General features: G+C 28.6%; 1 protein-coding gene across 10 annotated transcripts in view; it reads left to right on the forward strand.

Annotated features, from left to right (window-relative positions):
* The window catches only part of LOC111676377 (band 4.1-like protein 4), a 104,700-nt gene extending 89,744 nt beyond the window's left edge, over window positions 1-14,956 (forward strand). For 5 of the 10 annotated variants that reach the window (XM_046948015.1, XM_046948018.1, XM_046948019.1 and 2 more), the window contains 2 exons: window positions 3,503-4,593; window positions 14,774-14,928. In XM_046948015.1, the coding sequence (XP_046803971.1) occupies window positions 3,503-4,593; window positions 14,774-14,789 (1,107 nt within the window). In that variant the 3' untranslated portion in view covers window positions 14,790-14,928. Of the gene's footprint in view, window positions 1-3,502; window positions 4,594-14,773 lie in introns of all 10 variants that reach the window. The other 5 variants (XM_046948021.1, XM_046948023.1, XM_046948024.1 and 2 more) reach the window with 2 other exon arrangements.
* Window positions 14,957-22,146: the final 7,190 nt, after the last annotated feature.

A 22,146-nucleotide genomic window follows, 5' to 3' on the forward strand; every position in this document is an offset into this window, starting at 1 on the left:
AAGTCAACTTTTAGCTAAATGCAAAAAGTCGATAAGTCGACTTTTCGTTTCAACTATAGAACCCTAATTGGCATTAGCGATATAACTAAATGAGTTGAATATTTATAAAATACTTAAAGTCGAAAAGTCTAAAAGTCGACTTTTTTTGTTAAATGAAAAAAGTCGAAAAATCTACTTTTAACTAAATTCAAAAAGTTAACTTTTCGTTTTAACTATAGAACCCTTATTGTCATCAACGATATAACTATATGAGTGACAATTTGTTCATATTCCAAGGTTAATGAGCGTATGAGTAATATTAATTACAGTATTTTATTAAATATTACGTATACGTATTAGTATAAAAAATAAAAAATCTTTCATTTTCGAGAAATCTTCTAGTAATTCTAGCAGAAATTTGTCACCAATTATTCTCTCTTCAAATACGTATTCTTCTAAAGGATAGAAATTTTCCACCAAATATCCTCTATTTACAGGATATATTATATTAAATTTATCGATCCATATTTCATACAAAAAACCAAACTTAATTACCTTTAGCATTTAAATATATGTGAAAAAAACTTGCTACAAACAACACATCATTATTTATATAAAAAAGGGATTTCCTTTATATATATATAAATATATATAAATATAATTGTTGTAAACTTTATAAATTTTAATGCATGGAAATGGAGATTTTTCTCATAAAAACATGTTTAATGTGTTTTTTGTTTTCTTTTTAACTGATATTGAATATTTTCTCTTTACATTTTTTTTGCTCGTATTTACTATTTTATATTTATTTCATTTGTATACTTTATTTATTTGTGTTGTTGTTTTTATTTAAATAATACTATAAGTATTATTATTTTGTATGTATTATTATGATTGTTTGATTTAACAATAATAATAAAAAAGTAATAATATTTACATCATTAAAATTGCATGGCATGATAGGAAATAAGTACAAAACAAAAATTCACAAAGCTTAAAGTTGTAATTGAAAAATATTATAAAATATTAACAGAGCAGGAAACAAACAATAGGAAAGGAAGTTTGTAAATATTGTTATAATAAATTAAATATAATTGTTACAAATAAAAATAATAAAACTTCGGTAATAAATGGAGTAAAATGCTGCCGGCTGCTTTAATATTTTATTTGATAAGTCGACATAAAAGCTTTAGAAAATTGTCCCCTAATAAAAAAAAGTGAACTGTTAAAGTGTTATTTAAAATTGAATATTATAGTATTTTTTAAAAGTTTTATTTATGGGGATTAGATAAAAAGAAATTGAAAAAAAAATAAAATGAATAAAGTTCTGTAGCGAAACCATATAAACTAGGTCAATTCTATTTCACGTTAACTTGTGGAAAAAAAATTATTAGCTAATTTTTCTTGTAGCTATGTATGTTGACTAAATTTGACTACTTTTGGTTGGAAAGGGTAAAACACTCTAAGTTCAAGCTCCACTCCAAAGTGACAAAGTAACAAGAACTTAAAAAGGAGAAACAAAGATAGGAAATGTATTTAGAAAGTTTAGATCAAGAATTCTCCTGGTTTAACCTAACAGATTGCAACCAGTTCGTCGTAGAATATATTTCCTATTAAGGTGAACAATTGTGGCCAAGTCTTTCTAGCTTTACCAACATTTTCGAATAGCCAGAAAAAGTCAGTATTGCCCATTTGTTAATAAAAGCCCTTATTAGGATTATATAGTTAAAACTAAAAGTCGACCTTTTGCATTTTATGTAAAAGTCGACTTTTAGACTTTTCGACTTAAAGTATTTTTTAAATAGTCGACTTTTCGACTTTTTCGACTATTTTTTGACTTTTTTCAAGATTTTCCGACTATTTTAGAGTTTTTTCTTTTTTCCACTTTTAAAAATTTTCCAGTTTTCGAATTTTTCCGACTTCTTACCGATTTTTTCCGAGTTTTCGACTTTTTACGTCTTTTCGACTTTATTCGACCTTTCGACTTTTTGACTTTTATTTACAAAGTCGACTTTTCGACTTTTATTTACAAAGTCGATTTTTCGACTTTTTCCACAGACAATAGTCAAGTTATCGACTTTTTTTGAACAAAATAGTCGACTTCGACTTTTTGACTTTTTTCGACAAAAAGTCGATTGTTCGATTATTCGAAAGTCGATTTATATATCTATACAAATCGATGGCATACTACTCCTATCATTTCCATTCGGGTCATAGGTCGAGCTTCATTCTTTGAGTTGGTGTTGTTGTTATAGCTAAAACTATTCAATAATATAGTGGCCTTTGGGCTACTTCAACTGGATGCATCCATAAGACGGAGCGAAGTAGTATTGGAGTTGAATATATCGTGGGTATCATGGGGACCCTGACCACATGCCCGACAGCGTTGCTTTATCCCGTTCAGTAGTTGTACCAGAACTATTCTTGTTTTCCGAGGCAAGTTTTCTCAGTGTCTGATATAGGCGGTGGGTGACCTTCAAGTACAAAATTCATGCGGCATACTGCAACTGCGGAATTTATAACGTCTCTATGAATGTCGTTTAAAGCTGCCGTTATGAGGACTGATCAAGACTGAATATATTTTCCTCGTATTTACAAAGATCCTACCTGACATGCCTCGGGGGAGCATCCAATTGTGTGATGTTTAATTTGAGATGATTCCTCAGATGACAACCCAGGAGAAGCTGTTTGGTCAGCATGACATTATGATCCTTGATTGGAAAGACCTTCGTTTCCTCGTGCAAATCTTAAGACGTTATCTTATAATATAAGATTTCGCAGGGAATATAGTAATGATTAAGTAGATCGGTTTCGTACAAAAAGAAAACAAACAACTCACCTATAATATCCAGATCTGCTTACTGTTTAGACAGTGTCGATTATAAAAAGCTGTGCGTCAGACCTATAGGTCTGACTCCAAATCCAAGTTCTAGCACATATAGTAGGCATTCAGTCCCTTTTTCATCATTTCCAGAGTATTTTTTTATCAATAGCCTGGTGTACAGGAATAATCCTTAAATTCTTAACAAAAATATATACTCTTAACTCGACGTCATCTAATATATGCAGCCTCTAGTTACTTACATATTTAGTATATTCAATTCGCTAAAGTTTCGAAAAGAACTGATTAGTCCACGAATAGAACTACAAGTCTAGTTCTACTAATAGGTTTTCTGTTAATTCTACTGAAAAGTTAAATTAATACTTTTTTAGCATTTTCATTAGCATGTTTGTATTTCTGTAAAATATTTGTTTAAAATGTAATACTATCTTTTTTGTAAAGTTTTAATATAAAATTAAGCATAATTTATGTTACATTTGTAAGTGTGTCTCTAAACAAAAGCATGTCATGTTATGTGTCATCAAGAAATATTTGGAATGCATTTGTATGTAAATCGAAATTAAATGAATCCCCTTTTAAGTATTTACAATGTTTTTCTTGTATTTTTTTTTTCTCCTCTCCATAAATACTTTATGTGAAACAATATTTTATGGTCACAACCACAACCTTCCCTCCCTGTAGTCTAGCAATATAAGCAACAATACAATTGGCAATGATAGGCATACACCGACAACAACAATAACAACTACTACCACCACGAACACGTCTAGCTCGCAGTCACGCTCAACCACCTGCAGTGAAGATGATTTGGAGGAAATCGATGAAGAACCCAGTCACAATTTAGACAATGAAGATGATGAGGATTTATATGATGGTGAGGTGTCCTATGATGAGTACGATGATGGTTGTCTCATCAGTCATGTAAATAATAATGAACAATTGTCGCTAACAAAGGATACGAATGTAATAGAAGCCTCAAGGACTTCCTCATTAGCCTCACCAACAATTAGACATCTATCGTCATTGGCTCATCATATTAATTTAGATAATTCGAATGTCAATAATAACAATAATCAACAGCAACAGGAACCAGAACAAGACCGACAACATCAACAGCAACAGCAACAAAATTTATTATCCCCTAATGCTAATACGAATTTGAAATCAATAACAAATTCTTTAACCCCTAGCAACAATAGCAACCCATCGACCATCAGCAACCATTCATTGCATACAAATAAACCAGTTATAACAACACAACCCACAAGCCCAACCCTGGTCAAAACCTCAAATTGTAATAATACTTGCAGTAATAGTGGTAGTAGTCATAACATGCAACAAAATTCTCATCATAATCATTTGCAACAACAACAACAGCAACTAAATCATAATAATTCTTCCCTACAGCAAATTGAAAACTTACCTCCCAATACGAATACAAATTCAAATTTCAATTTAAATTCTACCCATACCTCAGCACCTTACACCAATTCTCCCCTTACGTATACTTCCTTTAACATAAATAATACCAGTATCACTAATACCCAAACACAAGCAAATATTGCTGCAACTGCAGCAACAGCATTACAACAGTCATCAACAACAACAACAATATCATGCACTGCAATAGCAACAACTGCAACTACAACATTATCGTCATCACCACTACATTCAACTACTCGTAGTATTCAAAATCAGTTACAAAATCAAAATCAAAATATTTCCTCCAGTTTAGAGATAATCCTTTCACCAATTATCCAAAGTAGTAGACGGTAAGTTTTTATTTCAATTCCAATGTTTGTTTTTGTATTTTGGATTTCAATTTCCATTTTCAGTTTTTGGTTTTTGTTTCTTTTGTTAACAATTTTGGTTTGTATTGTGTTCATTTACAAGTACAAAAATATGTTGCTGTTGCATTTATTTTACTTTTGTTTCTTTTGTTGCATCAATTTATTTTGATATATACAAGAAACCACACAAAAGTTTTGTTTTAAAGATTTTTAAAATATTTCTATTTAAATATTAACACTTTAATATATTGTTGTTATATACATCAGTTTGTTGATATATTTAGAATAATTAAGTATTTAACGCATATAATGTTTAGAAATTAAAAAATGGCGGAACTGTTCTTTCCTCATCCTATATTTGGCAGGCAAATCTGTACTCTATTGATTGAATTTGTTACATACTTATATATAATTCTGAGTTCTTATTAGATTCTAAGACGATTTAGCTACAAGTATAGCTGTCCGTCCGTTTGTTTGGATGTTTTGTTGGGATGTGAAAATCCAGACAGATAGCAGAGCTAGAATGATAAAATTCTCTATTGGTCAGAAATGTCGCATGCTGAAAATACGAAAAATTTGTCTACGATTTCAATTTGGAGTATATTATTTACTATTTCAGCCTATACTTGTCAATATCAAACTTTTACTTATATTTTACTAAAATTTTGCATTTACAAATTTTCGCTGAAAAGTTCTCGAGTTTTTTTACTATTACTTGCAGAATTCTCAACTACAAAGGAGAATATCCTAGATCCTTTTGTTTTTAATGATCATGAATGGGAAAGAATTCATTCGCAAATGCAAATTTATATAATTTGTTAGTTAGAAAATTATTCACAAATATTTACATTTTTTTCTTTCACGAAAGAATTGAATTGGTTTAATATCAACACTCTGATAAAGATGGTACCGGTTGTTGTCTGAACTTTTCTGTTTTAAAGTTTTTTCATACGCAAAAGCAATTTTATTTAATTTGGTAGTTATAAAATTATTCGCGAATTTTCACGATTTTTTTTTTTCATTTGAGAAAGAATTTTATTGGAATAATACGAAAACTCTGATAAAGACAAAACAGGTTGTTGTTTGAACTTCTCTGTTTTATATTTCATTCGCAAATGAAAATTTATTATTTTTTTTAGTTATAAAATTATTTGCGAAAAAAATATTTCATTCGCAAATGAAAATTTATTATTTTTTTAGTTATAAAATTATTCGCGAATTTTCGCGATTTTTTTCTTCATTCGTGAAAAAATATAATTGGAGTAATACCAACACTTCGACTAAGATTAAGCCAAACCATTCACAAATGCAAATTTATTATTTTTGTTAGTTATAAAATTATTTGCAAAATTTCGCGATTTTTCTTTATATTCGCGAAAGAATTTAATTGGAATAATAACAACACTCTGAAAAAAATGGAATCAATGGTTGTTTGAACTTTTCCGTTTCAAAATTGTTATTAATTTGTTAGTTATAAAATTATTTGCGAATTTTCGCGATTGTTTTTCACTTGCGAAAGAATTTAATTGCAATAATACCAACACTTTGACAAAAATGGAACCAATTGTTGATTGAACAAATACAAATTTATTTATTTATCTTAAGAATTTTATCTTATTTATCTTAAGAAGATTGTATTTAGGTGTCGACATATGTATGTATTTAAATGATGTGAAAAACATCTCGACCAAGGTAACTTTGAGCAGCATTGCTCTCGAGTTTTCTATTATTGATAGTAAAAAGTTGCATTGCGATGTATTTCGGCGTTGATCTCAGTCGATTTGATCCTATCCTGGATTCTTCAAAAGAGCATCCTATAAAAACAACAAATCGATGGCTTAATTCTTTTGTCCTCTCCATTCGTGTTCCTGCTTTGTTCTTTAGCACCTAATACATATTGGTTCTAACCAGTCTCATAATATCACTCAGATCATATCTACGACTATAGACCCTATATCGATATGATCACTTATTAGTTTCGGAGTTTTCCAGCTCGCTAGTTTATCCGCTTTAAGGACATTCGCCCGGTAGTCGTAGTGATCTCTTCATGTACATGACAGTAATATATACACCGACAGAAGTATCAATGTCCATCCAGGAATTCTTTATCGGACCTAAACCACCTTTAGTCTTCAGTTGGTGGTATTCCGAAATCTTAATTCGTTATTTTATAATTTTAAATTTTACAGGGAATTTATTACTGATGAAGTAGATTGATTTCGTACAAAATTATAGTGCAGCTGTTCCTAGGAAACAAAAAAAATCACTATAATGCCCGGAGAAGCGTACCTTAATCTAATGGGGTTTGACATTAACAAGACGACGTTTAAGTTCCGTGGTTTGTTGTCAGAGCATTAAGCTAAACTTAACATAAACATTGGAATGTTGTTAGGAAGTTGCCGCCTCTGTTAGATCTTTATTCACATCCGATAAATTTGTTTTTGTTTATATGTATTTAAACGTACTATTTTCAATACTTTTTTTTGTGAATGATTACAAGATTAGTCTGCCACTGTGATTTGAACAATATTCATAAGGATTTCAAAGATATATATAGGCGAAGCCGTTCAATTTAGATCTTGAATTTCCTGTTAATATTCTTGACACTAAAATTAATACTATAACCTTATCCATACAAGAATTCTTTACACAATCCTTAACTAAATATAATAAGAAATTAAAACTTATCTATATAGGGATTTTGAACGGTTGATCTACTAGTTACTGAATTATCTATAAGGTTCATTCTGACACATTATCAGATGATTATTGATTTAAACATTTTGTTAACAATTTGTCAAAGAATTAGTTAGACATTCACTAACATGACTAGTTTTCCTTGTTTTTTTTTCAATTGATGATTCTTCACTGATTGCTATGGAAAAATTTCGAATAGTAAGGTTACAATAACTTCCATATGATAGCGTTGAAGTTAAGAATATATCGCACTGGATCACATAAAAGACCATCTACATATAATAACGAACATGTTTATTACTTGGATATTTTTAAGCTTCGATATGTCAATGATAAGACAGGATCATAAAGCGCATACATGATCGAAAAACCAAAAGTCCTTCGCGCTTACTTATAACATTAAAGTCTTCTGATAGACTGCATTTTATGTCTAAAAGAAAGCATAGATTGCAAAAAGGATCCCTTTGATCTTTCATACAAATTACCAAAAGTTTGGGCAACAACAAAAAAATTCGATATTGGATACAACAATCTTTAATTCGGGACCAACCTAATTTGTATATAGACATATGCAATTAAGTTTTTTTTTTTCCTAAAGTACTTGTATTCTAAAAGATTAAAATATAAAAATATTATTGAAAATATAAAATTGAAATAAACTTAAGATTTCACTGTCAGGACAAACACAATCACACTAGCAAATAAGCAATTTTAAACATCATTAAATTTTAAAATTGTTATTCCTTTTTTTAGCATTTTAAATAAAATTTAAATGGCAAAGATTTTATAATATGTAAAACACTCAAACTGTATTAAAAAAACCTAGTCTATTTGATATTTTGCTTATTTAAGCAGTTTATATTTTATCTTAGAAAATATTATTTTCATTTTTTATACATATACAATATTAAAATAAAATAATAAGACCTTTTTTCCATTACGTAAAAAAAAGGTCAATGTGTGTTTAGTTTTAGTATAAATACAGAAAAAAAAATATATAAAAATATTGTCTTTATTTCTAAAACGTTATTAGAGTCTATATAATATTTTCTTTATGTTTTAACATATTCCTATGAATATTAATATGTAAATTTTATACTAAAAGATTTTTTTAGATTTTATTTCTAAAAAAAAGAAAAAGTAAGATTTTATTCTGCAAATATTATCTAGTTTATGTGTCAATTTTGCTGATAGTTTCTGTTTTTTCTTACAATCTTATTATTTGAAAATTTTACTTAGAATTTTGTTTCCAACAGATTGTCATCTTGAATAGATATTATGTATATTTTTGTTATTGTCAATGTGTGCAAATAGATTTGGCATTGAAGATAGTTTTATAATTTGTTCATATTTTTTTATAAATATTTTTTTTTCTCATTTATTAAGTTGTGGTATAATTTTGAACAAAAATTATGAATATTTATATGATTATACTAGGCGTATGAGTAATAGAGAATATTTTTTATGTTAATCATACGCTTAGAGTAATATGGTAATTGAGGATTATTTGCTGTGTTGTCATGTTTTGGATTTTCTTATTTTGTTGTTTCTTTTTTATTAATATTGAGTTAATAAGTTTTACTAATTGCAACTTAAGTAAAGATTTGAGGATTCTGAGTCATTTGTAGGTTATTGTTATAAAAGATATATGTATATTTGTTATACCCTATACCACTTTAGTAGGTAGGGTATATTGGATTTGCGCTGATGTTTGTGGAGCACAATAATATTGGTTTATACCCACCATAAAGTATATCAATCGGCTCTGCATCATATTCGAAGTCGATTTAGCTATGCCCGTCCGTCTGTCCTTGTAAACCTTTTAATCAATTTTGGAGATAATTTTGTTGTTCTCTTTTTTCCTATTTACTCTCTATTCTTCATTTATCACTTTCTTCGAAAAGAAACCCAATTGATTCCAATGGTTACCGAATAGAATCCGTTGGAGCATAACTCTTCTTAACTTTACTAAATTTCCCAGCAACAAGTTGCATCGTATTAGCTGGAAAAATACGTTTGATTTAAGACTGTCTCTGATCCCGTGACAGACAAATTGTTATCTTAAAATTCTGATTTTATTAGAGTTCAAAGCTGTCTTAATGTTTATCAGATACAAAAGAAGGACTCTCAACACTATTACCTCCATCATCCTAGCTTCGACGTCGCAATACAAAGACAGGTTTGACAATTGACTGCAGTTTACCTAATGCATTTTTTGAATTGATCTTGTCCGATTAAAGCCTGTTCAGACAAAAAGGTTTTTGACTTGGGTTCTATTGTCATCGTTCTTTATAAACTTCTCGATGTTTTACATCATCATTACCTGTATCAGGTCATTCTAGCTTCGATGTTGCAATACAAAGACATGTTTGACAATTGACTGCATTTTACCTCAAGCATTGTTCTTTTGGGTCGAACTTGACATATTCAGACAAAAAGTTTTTTGACTTAGATTCATCATCATTCGATTTTGATAAGTGATTCTTGCGATGAGTCAAATGTTTCAGAAGCAATTTCCAGTGGCTGAACATCAGTTAAGGAAATCGGGTTTTTGGCTTAGTGTCAAATGTCACTTTCGTAGACTTTCATCAGTATTTCTGACATTAGATAATTGGTTATTTATTAGCTTTAAAGTCTCAACAAGAAGATATGTATGTATGTCGGAGAAATGACTAAGTCCAACTGTCAAAAAAATATACTTGAAACTATTTGACAGTTTCAATATCGATTTTTATATTTGTCTTATTACTACTCTCTAAACCACTACCTTCGTAAGGTTTATTTATTTGGACTTCCGCTTTAATTATTCTATTTCCTTTCACAAAAAGATCTACTCGAAAACAAGTTTTCTCCTAAAAAAATTTCCCATCAACATTTTTATTTCATATACGTTCTTCACGCAACCTTCGTAAAATGTGTAACCGTTAAGAAAATGAAATGAATGTTTATAAATTCAAATGAAATCTCTTATAAAACATATTAATAAATTCATGATACGGAATCTCTTACAGCTCAGACCAGGTATTTCTGACAATTACCAAACAAAAACCCAAAATAAAATTCAAACACAATTTGCAAAATAAAACCCATCAACACATGAGCAGCTAAGTATAAGTAGAAATTTAACAAAATCAAATATAAAATCCAGCTATAAAATGATCTACTTCATATTCTACAAGAAATTTAAAATTTACCGAAAATAATAATCATAAGAAAGAAACAAAAAAATAAAACATCAAAATAAATAATGTATGAATTGTTATTGTTAATGGCTCAAAAAAAATTGAAAATGATGATGGAAAAAGAAAGCTCACACACACACACATACAAAACAAAATTTTTGCCATAAATGACTTGTTATAGAAAAGATTCAATGACTGCTTGACTGTTGGCTGACAAACACTGAAGAGTTGTTTCTGTTTCCACCCCAAATTTCAAAAAAAGAAAAAAAAAACTCTAGCATACATTTCATTCCAACAGGAAATTATTATGAACAGAGACTTATAAAAATGAGAAATAAATATTTTTGTATATTTTTTTCTTTTTTTCCTCATACAAACTTCAACACGTGTGTTTCTTTTTGCAAAAAAAAAAAGAAATATTTATGAGTTGAAAACATTTACTTTTCTTTAAAATACAAATATTCCCAAAAAAAAAATAATATTTTGTATCTGCTTACACTTCTACATACTTGTTGGCTCCCACTCCTACTTTTTTATTCTGTTCCAGACTATTACTTTCATTTTACGTTTAAACAATTTCTGGTTGTTTTTTTTTCATATACTTTGAGCTGAATTTTTATTTATTTCGTGCATCATTATTTCGTACTTTTTGCTGTCTGCTTTGTCAAAAAGCAGCTACATATAGCTTCTGTTAAATGTCGAAAGAAGCAAATCATCATACTCGTCAAATAACTTTTGATTTACCATCCATTCTCCCCCTCCAATTTGTATGAGAATATATGTATGTATGTTGCTATATATTTGCTACTATAAGAGGGAATATTAGATTTTTCCTTTTTTTTTGGTAATTTTTTTTAAATTTTAAAAAGGGGAATTTTTGATTTTTTTTCTGTTTGCCAAATATTACCATTTATTTCGTTTGTTTCCTCAATTTGTTGAAATGTTGTCAAATTTAGAATGTTAGCAGCCGGTGGAGTAGTTTAGCAGTAGCAAGTAGAAGTATACGATATGAATTCATTATTTTAATATACTCATAGAATTAATGACAGTATTCGGTTACGTTTTGTGGATAATAATGATGGGGGGAGGAGGAGACTGTTATTATTGCATTTTATGGAAATACTTAAAAAAATATATATTTTTAAATTTTTTCTTTCTCTCATAGACGAGAGTATATATACAGTTTAATCTCATGACTTATTACTCGAGTTAAATTCAACAGGACTTTAATAATGATTAAGACCTTTAAAAATTCCAATGGTAAAAGGAATCAGTCCCTTAATATCGAAACTGTAAATACTTAGCCTTGTAAGGAAGAAACAAATTTTGATCTCGGGTCGATGCAACCAGTAAGAACTCGAAACATTAAACTTGTATATCGTGTAGTGCACAAATCTTTTGACTATTCAATAAACTAGTTAATAGCCTAGTCCGCCAACTAATCAGAAGACTAGTTAATGGATAAGTCATCAGATTAGGCAGTAGACTAGTACATAGAGTAATCATAGAGTTATAAAACTAACTTATAGACTATTCCTCAGTCCTACTAGAAAACTAGTTCATTGACAAGGCCGTAACTTAGTCCATTTATTAGTCACTAGACTAATCCAACAACTAATCAGAAGACTAGTTCATAGATATGTCCCCAGATCACACATTAGAGTAGTACTAGACTAATCAGTAAACTAGTTCAAAAACTAACTCATAGACAATTCCTCAGTCTTATTAGAATACTAGTTCATAGACGAGGCCGTAGAGTAGTCCATAGACTAGTCACTAGATTTGTTCATAGACTAATTAGTGCAATAGACAGTGGATCTATTGTCCATAGAATAACCTGAGGGCTAGTCTATATCAGATCATATAGTACAGCCTGCAGGCTAGTCAATTGATAATTCTGTAGGCTAGTACAAAGACTCGCTCAAAACTAATTTATTGACTAGTCTTCTAGTATTATTAGAAGACTAATTAGTGCAATAGACAGTGGATCTATTGTCCATAGAATAACCTGAGGGCTAGTCTATATCAGATCTTATAGTACAGCCTGCAGGCTAGTCAATTGATAATTCTGTAGGCTAGTACATAGACTCGCTAAAAACTAATTCATTGACTAGTCTTCTAGTATTATTAGAAGACTATTTCATTGATTAAATTGTGGAGTAATCAATAGAATAGACCAGTCCAGTATACCTTAAACTAACTAATCTATAGAATAGTCGATGGCCAGACTATAGACAAGGCAGTAGCGTAGTCCATAGACTAGTCACAAGTCTTTTTCTATAGATTTGCTAGTAAGCTAGTCTATTGATAAGTCTATAGACTAATAATTAGGGTAGTTTATGGACTAAGCCGTAGCATAGTACATAGACTTGTTACTAGACTAGTTCACAGATTAGCCTGTAGTCTACTCAATTGATAATTCTGCAGACTATTACATAAACTAGTTCATAGACTAGACCGTATAACAACTCATAGACAAGGTCAGTTGATCAATATACTAGTCAATGGTTAGATGACTAGTATGTGACTAGACTAGTTAGTTGACTTGTACATAAACTAGACCAGGCGCAGAAGGGAAATAAATCCCCCCTCTCTCCCAAAAAAAACCGAATATTTTTCATACAAAATATACAAATAAGGAAAAAGGAAAATAAGTGAAATAAAAAGTTAACCCCTGCACTCAGCGGATCCAGCTCGAGTGGATCCGCAACTGAAGTAGACTAAAGTATTCGTTAAACTTGTCCATAGACCAGTCTATTGACAAATCAGTAAACTTGTCAGTAGAATAGTTAATAGACTAATCGGTAGACTTGTCAATATACCATTAAGTAATCTAGTCCATAGGCAGTTTATTGTTTGTAGACTACATAAAACGTTATCAGTTGACAAATCTGTAAACTAGTCTCTGGGCAAGGCTAGAGACTAATCAGTAGATTAGTCCATAGGCTAATCGGTAGACTAGCCTATAGGTTATTAAGTAAGATAGTCCAAAAACAGTTCACATTCTATAGTCTATAGATTAGTGCATAGTCGTTACACAAGTCCGTTGACTATTTTGACATTTCTTGAAAAACAATTTTGACAGTTTGATAGCTTTCTACTTCAATTATAAAAGACATTTATGCATCTCCATTTTTTAACAATAACATAAGGATTTTCTTCATCCAATCCAGATTATTATAAAATTTAAATAATCTACAATTTACCCAACAACAACTGCTGGTCTGAAAGTATTTTACGCAAAAGTTCACAAATTATCTAAAGCGTAAAGTTTTTCGAGTTCTAAAGACACGTCGATCCAGATTATTATAAAATTTAAATTATCTATAATTCACTCAAAAACAACTGCTGGTCTGAAAGTATTTTTCGCAAAGACTCTTAAAGTTTACAAATTATCTAAAACGTAAAGTTTTTAGAGTTCCAAAGACATGTCAAAATTCATCTTTACATCAAAATATACATACACATGTAACGTATTATTGCAAAGCCGCATTAAATTTCATCTATACAACCATCAACAGGATTAAGAAAATGTCTTCAAAAAGTGGATTTATTTAATATATTTTTTGTTGCAGGTTTTTAGCGTTTTAATATTAATAATATACAATTATAATTAAATAATTGTTTTGACAATACAAAATATATTTAAATTTACATAATAATTTAAAACATTTTAAGCTTTTATTATATTTATTTACTTTGACTTTATAGTAATTATGAATAAAATAAACTGTTTATTTCTTTTTTTTATTACATTTAAATTTTTTTGTAATTATACACTTATTTGCTTTTATTACATAAACACAAAAATCATATTTAATTTATATTCATCATACGCTTAGTAGAACCACTCACGCACAAAACAAACAAACATACGTATATATGTATGTAACACACACTCCAGTAACCCAAAGATAGAAAATCACCTAAATGTATATTAATGGTAATAAACAGAGTAATCGAAATAATAAAGATTCTCTGTTTTTTAATTAGTATAAAGCTTTAAGTAAGTTAATCCAAATGTTTTTTTGATTACCCTGCTATTAAAATAATAATTTTCCCAACACAAATAAAAAAAGACTTGCTTTATTATTAAACAAAGTAAAATAATAAATAATAATTACAAAAATACATTTAACTAATAATATATAATTACAAATTATATTTCCATTTCATTATTGTTTCAATGAATTAAATTTAAAATTTAATAGAAATATACATTTAAATTATTTATTAAAAATAAAATATTTTTCTTTTTTTTTCATTGGTATTTATTACTTAAGCAGAGCACAATCGTAGGTGAAATGAGTACGGAATTGTGAGAATTAATGAAATTTAATTTGCAACAGCAGCAACAAATACCGGCACAACAATTAGTGTTGCCACCACCTAAACCGCCACCTCTACTACACTACAACGTCAACCAAATGCCCCTACAAGTGGCTACCATCAGTATACCCTTGATGGAACACCAGCACCACCACCACCATCAGCAGCAGCAACAACAACAACAACAGCATCATAATGATATAATGCCAACATCAACAACAGCTGGTTTTATAGTATCAGCCTCAGCAATACCTGCAACATCAACAACACCAGTTACCTCCTCCTCAACATCAGCCGCAGCAGCTTCTGTTGTACCACCACCCACAGTATTTTGTAAAAGATGGCTGCAACAGCATCAAAAGCAGTAAATTTGAAACCAAAACAGAGCATTAAAAAAAAAACAAAATTTAATTCAAATAAATATTAAATACTTGTACCCTGGACAAACAAACAAACAGTCAGACAAACGGAAATACATTTCATGTACAAAAATGAAAAAAAAGGAAAAAAAATTAAATAAATATTTATTTAGGATTTTTTCCTCTCTAGGCAACAGAAACTGAACAAAAAAACACACAAAAATTAAGAAAAAATAAAAATGTTTTTCAAGGCATATTTTTTTTTCCAGGCTCATATTAGCAATCAACAGAAAAAAAACAACACCTGTGTGAAGAAAACATTTTAATTTAAAACGAAATAAAGTTGGTTTCGAAATGTTACAGGTTTGTTGTGTCTGTCTTTCTTTTCTTCTCTTCTTTAGCATTTTAGTTTTTATATTAAAATAAATGTTAAAACTAAATGAAATCATACATTTTACTTAATAAACCAAGATAAAATATTATGTTTTCATAGAAAAAAAAAGTTGAAATTTAAGGTAAAAAAATAAACGTTTAGTTACTTGTAAAAAAGTATTTTATTGCTGTGCAAAATGTAAGAAATCTAACAAAAAGAAAATTTAAAACAAAGGTTGTATTTAAATAATTAATTTATTTATAAGCTTGTTGCTGCAAATTAAATAAATGTTAATGTGTTTTTGTAAAAGAAAGTTAAGAATTTATCAAAACTAAAAAGTTAAATAGTTAAAATTGCATAAAAACTTGTGAAATAGTAAATGCAAACAGAGTATATACATATGTAAAAAAACTAATTTGTTTAAATAATTTGAAGGATTATGTGAAGCAATGAATATTTTAAAATACTAAAATGTTTTTTATTTTTATACCGCTACTTTACATCATAAATACATAAAAATTTTATGTTAAACCAGCACCTTGAACCTTCCCAGCAAAATCTTTACTTACCCTAAAAGTAGGCAACTAATATTGAAGAAAAGTGTAAGTAGTTACTTTTTCGGTGAATAACTACTTATTTTTGTTTGACGATGACCAAAACATAACACGTTACAAATCTCTTTACCCGACTTTTCCGGATTTAAAACTGGTTTTACAGTTATTTTTTATATTTGCTAGTCTATTCACTTACTCAATGCCCCATTAAAAAATAATTTTATCATTTTATCAGGAATGATTTCCACACAAATTTCTAGAAAACAACTTCAAAAATCGACTACGGTTAGAAACATTAACTAATTTCTTATTGGACATATGCTTTAGACAATTGACTATAAATTCTATTCAAAAAAACTTCATTTTTGTTATGGATAACTACAACTCATTACCAAGTAATGTATGAAATAACTACATTACCTACAATACTTGTTACCAAAATTTGAAAATATTTTACTAAATTTATTGTCGAAAATTGCGTTCTGTTGTTTGAATACAAAGTTTACAAGCCCTATTCGGGATTTCAAATCATTACCAAGTAATTCATGAAATAACTACATTACCTACAATACTTGTTACCAAAATTTTAAAATATTTTACTAAATTAAGTGTCCAAAATTATGACCTGTTGTTTGAGTACAAGGTTTACAAGCCCTATTCGGGATTTCTGTTCCATGGAGACTAGGTGAAATATTGGACCGATCTTAACCATTTTCAATAGACCTAGTGCCAGAGACAATAGAAAATCATGTACAAAATTTCATTAAATTATCTTCAAAATTAAGTACAGTTTGATTACAAGGTTTACATGGACGGACAAATTGTAAATAACATAAAATATTTTCAATGTTACCATTATTTAGTTGTTCTAGAAATAATCATATTTCAGAGAATCATATTCAAATTTATAATTGTCATAAACATGGAAATTTTTACGGTAACTAATATATTGTTTAAAACTAATTTAAATAACAATTATATTGTTTTTGCAAACAATATATTGTTACAATTAACATAGTATAGTTGTAGTAAACATGTCGAACTCTGTTTTTTCTCTCAGTGTAGTAAAACCATTTTTCACTACTTACTTATTGACTATTTGGCACGTTATTTTTGCAGGCAATCACATGCCACTATCGCTTACAAATAGGTAGTTGAGTAAGTAGCTGTTTTTAAGAGTTTTCCACTTTTGAAGAGTCTGGAAATCAAATGCGATTAAGATTATCGCCCCTAGATGAATATTTCCCAATAACATTCTGCTGCATGATAATTTTCATCACTTAACAGAAACTTCTAATATGCTTAGCGTATCAACAGATCCATTTTGTTATTCGATACTTAGAATATATATAAATCCGATAAATCTAAAAAGTATTAAAATACGTCAAAGTGAACTGTTGAACTTACATCGATTTCAAAAGTAAATTTGAAAAATTAAGTAGAATTGTTAAAGCGTCTATCTATTAATGATACAACTTGTTGACATATGATTAACATATGCCGATCTAAGTATGCACACCTTTGATCTCAAGTGGTGTTTTCAGTGAAACATGTGATTACTGAAACAAATATAATTGTAAGAACGAAGTTGATTGCATAAACTAAACCTCATAAAGCACCATTTACTCAAAGTTGTACAACCAAAAGTTTGTTTGAATAAAACTTTAATACACAAATACCTTCTTAACGAATTCAGAATTTTATAAAAACTATCTTTGCCTTCTAAAGGTCATATTAAGACATCTATTAAGGAGGTAAAACATATGCTTACATCATCTTACTCAAAGTTGTACAACCAAAAGCTCGCATGAATAAAACTTTATTACACGCATATATTTTTAACAAATTTGGATATACAAAAGGCCATATTAAGACACCCATTAGGTCACACGTAGGGTTTTCATTAAAACATATGCTTAGAATATCTTATTGAGATAAGAATCCTTATTGGAACGCAAGATATTCAGACCTCATATATCACCATTTACTCATAGTTGTACCAAAATAGGTTTGTTTAAACTTCGCTGGAATAGATCATTAAGATTTTTGTAATATTTGTCGTACAAGTACATTTTCTTCGTATCTCCCACGAAATCCCATGAGCTCACACGTATGCTCTCACATGTATAAAAAATAAGAAAAAACTCTCAGAAAGTACTACATTTTTATACTCTGCCTTTCACTGCTTTTATTGTTATAAAGAAGAACGAAACTTCTTGGTGATTTAGTTCAAGCGAATAGTTAAAGAAAGCAATTAAAGAACTTCCAAAGAAGCGAAAAAGAAGTAGAACTTATTCAACGGAGGTATTGAAAAAGACCTAAAGAAGTTATGATTTTAACAGAGGCTTGCAATTTGATTTCAAATTGCTTCCAAATTCACTACATCTGAAATCATTCTCAGGAAGTAATTTTTCTATTCTTCTTTTGGAAGTTATTAGGAAGCAATAAAAATATCTAAAAAATGGATTCTTTTCGCTGCCTTGGACGTCAATAAACATCACTTCAGCAGAAGTTAAAAAAAAAAATCATTTAGTACTACTTTTGAACTGGTGTTAAATGTTATTCTTTTGGAAGTACTTTGTTATTTTTTTGCTGGATTCTTATGTTAAACAAGAGGGCTGAAACAATGGTCCATTTTTTTATCCTACTGCTTAGTGCTTCCATTTTCGTTAAAGCTGCAATTTGTATTGTTAATTGTATTAACAAATTAATCAGTAAGATTAAAAATGTTTATTTGTTTAATTAAACTTTTGTTTAATGCATCTTAGGGTGAAGTACAAATTATTTGTTTTTAAACAATTCATTAACATATAATTTTCTAAAGACAATTAAAAAATCTGATTGGAAAAAAGATGTTATAAAAACATCCTTTATAAATTTACAGATTCGATGACATAATTTCTAAATTTGCCAAAATCTGAAAACGAACTATATTTCTTGTGTTATCATAAACAATTTTAAATAATATTAAACTAACAAATTAATATGTAATCATTATAAACGATTATATGTATATTGTACTTGCTCCATAAAACTATTACAAACTAAACTAATTTTGTAAATATCTAAAAAATATTCTAATTAAGACAACAAATAATAAAAAGTATGCCAATGCCAACTAGTTTCACAAGTTTCCTTTGCATATAAAAACCTAACTTCCTTTACTACAAGACAAACTAAAACAAATATTTTAAGCATTTAATGAGGATTCCACACACACACACACACACAGAAACACAAACACAATTTTATTTTTCCGCAGGCTTGTGTTGTGTCACTATTTCCAAAGGAAACGCACATTAACAAATAGAAATTTATACGGGCTAAAAGGAAAATTATATTAGAAATATACAAAATATCTCAAGAAAAACAAAAATAATCTAGAAAGAAACTAATTGTAATTGTTGTAACAATTCGACAAACAATAATAATAAAAATAAAATTTTATGATTATTACAAAACAAAAGATAAACTACAATGATAAAGAATCCAAATCATTTCAATTTTCACAGAAAAGAAAACGAAACGAAGGCACTAAATTAATTTGAAAATAATATTTATAAAAAAAAAAACGTTACAAAACAATTTCTATTGCCAATACAGTGAAGTAAACAAACAAAAGAATTTATTAATTTAAATTTAAGGATTTTTTTGTTTTGTTAAAATAAAAATTAAACAAACATAAATATGTAAATAATATTAAATGTAAAACCAAGCAAATCAAAAAAAATAAAAATTATTCAAAAAGAAACCGACAAAAAAACACACTCGTCCAAAGTATTAATATTTAAGCAGATTTAATCAATTAAATAAAACTCTATAAAATAAAAATCAATAATTAATAGTCACAGTATTTTAAAAAAATATTTATACTATTTTTAAAAAATTAAATATTTTGAATTAAAACTTTAATAATTTATAAATGACTTTTTATACTTGATTCCTAATAAAAACAAAAAAAACACAATGATTATTGTATATAATTAATTATTAAGCTATAATTTATAAATAAATAACAAGATAAAATATTAAATATTATTTAAATGCAATACAAAAAAAAACTTTAATTAATATATTTATTAAATATTTTTTCTCTAAAACTGTTAAAATAATTTGCTAAAAAAAAACAAATAACTGCCATTTTGTGAGAAAAAAAAAACACTAATTTTATGAACTGAAAACACACAGAAATAAATTACAAATTTTTTTATTTACACACAATCCTATTTTTTTGTTAATAATTATGCATAAAATTATCAATATTAATAAATTATATTGAAAACCAAATGCAAAAAAATTAAATGCAATAAATTAAAAAAAACACTTTTTAAAAATCTAATCGTATTAAATAAGATTTTATAATGTTTGAATGTCATTTTTAATCAATATTTTAAATAAAAACATAAATATATATATAAACAACAGAAAACGATACAATTTCAAAATATAAATTATAAATAAAATTAAAATTTTTATACGAAAAAAAAAATAATAAAAAAAGTTTTATTTACTTTAGATTTGCCTTAAGGTAAGTATAGGCTTTTGTGTTAAAATTTGCAACTAAAGTTTTATTTTCCTATAACTAATGCTTACTTCAAGCATCCCAGTTGGAAATTTCCTTACAACGTCATAAGAAAATACTTTATGACTTGTCAGAGTCACTGCTTATTTTGTAACTTGTTCGCATACAAAGGACTTCATGACAACCCCTGACATTCTCATATATTTTAGCAAATTTCCTAAAGACAAAATCATCATATTGTCAATATAAGGATAAATCTGTGATAATCATAAATATGTCCAATTGAAGACCCTTGATGACTTTTTCATGTATTCAGATGTCACCACCTGCTGACTTGTACGTAAAGAATCACATCTGACATTGTCTACAAGACACAATTTCCAACTGGGAATGATTTCATTAAATAATATTGCCTAGTTAGTCTTACCTTCTAAGATATTGCTAGATAACGAAAGTTGAGTTAGTTAGGTTGATGTTAGGATGTTATAAATCACATCCGAAGAAATACACCTAGACCTCTACCGGAACTGTTATGCGCTACTTAAGCAGTGTCATTTTTACTTTCCTATAATTAATACTTAGTCCAAGCATCCCAGCTGGAAATTTTCTTACAATGTCATAAAAAAATACTTTATGACTTGTCAAAGTCACTGCTGAAATTGTCACTTGTTCCCATACAAGTAACTTCATGACAACCCCTGACATTCTCATACATTTTGTAAAATTTCCTTGTCAATACTAAGGACAAATCTGTGACATATTATAAAGATGTTCAATTGAAGACCCTAGATGACTTGTTCATGTATTTAGCTGAAGAATATGCAGCGAAATGTTTTCAAGTCGTCCCATGTAAATGTCATCACCTGCTGACTTGTACGTAAGGAATAGCTTTTGACATTGTTCAAAAGACACAATTTCCAAATGGGATTGGTTTCATTAGATTATATTCCATAGTCTTACCTCATAGGACATTGCTATATAACGAGAGTTAGTTAGTTTGTAATTAGGATATTATAAATCACCTCCAAAAAAATACACCTAGACCACTAGTTTGAAATTAGGATGGTATAAATCACATCCTAAGATATATTCCTAGACCTCTACCGGGACTGTTGTGTGCTACTTAAGCAGTGGCTCAAGTGGGAATCGCAGCCACCACCTCCGGTCTACTACACTAGAATAACAACTACAAACCTACCGGAGGCAACGAGAGTTATTGTAATTATCTCTTTTAATTTGGAATTATACGGAAATGTATTTACTTGCAACATTTTTATATAAAGTCGAGAAATATTGTTTTATAGAACAAAAAGTAAGAACTATTGATCATAACTAAAAAAATGGGCGGACTATAATTAGGAGGCATGGTACATCTCATATGAATATCAAACAAATAGCTACTAATACCAAGGTTCTAAGCCACAATGTAGCTGTATATTCGAATTCCCCTCGGTGAGACCTCTGCCTTGATGTTATTGAAATCCCGGGGTATAAAGTGATGGCTAATACCTCCAGTCTG

This window comes from Lucilia cuprina, chromosome 4 (assembly GCF_022045245.1).
Source record: "Lucilia cuprina isolate Lc7/37 chromosome 4, ASM2204524v1, whole genome shotgun sequence".
Lineage (NCBI taxonomy): Eukaryota > Metazoa > Arthropoda > Insecta > Diptera > Calliphoridae > Lucilia > Lucilia cuprina.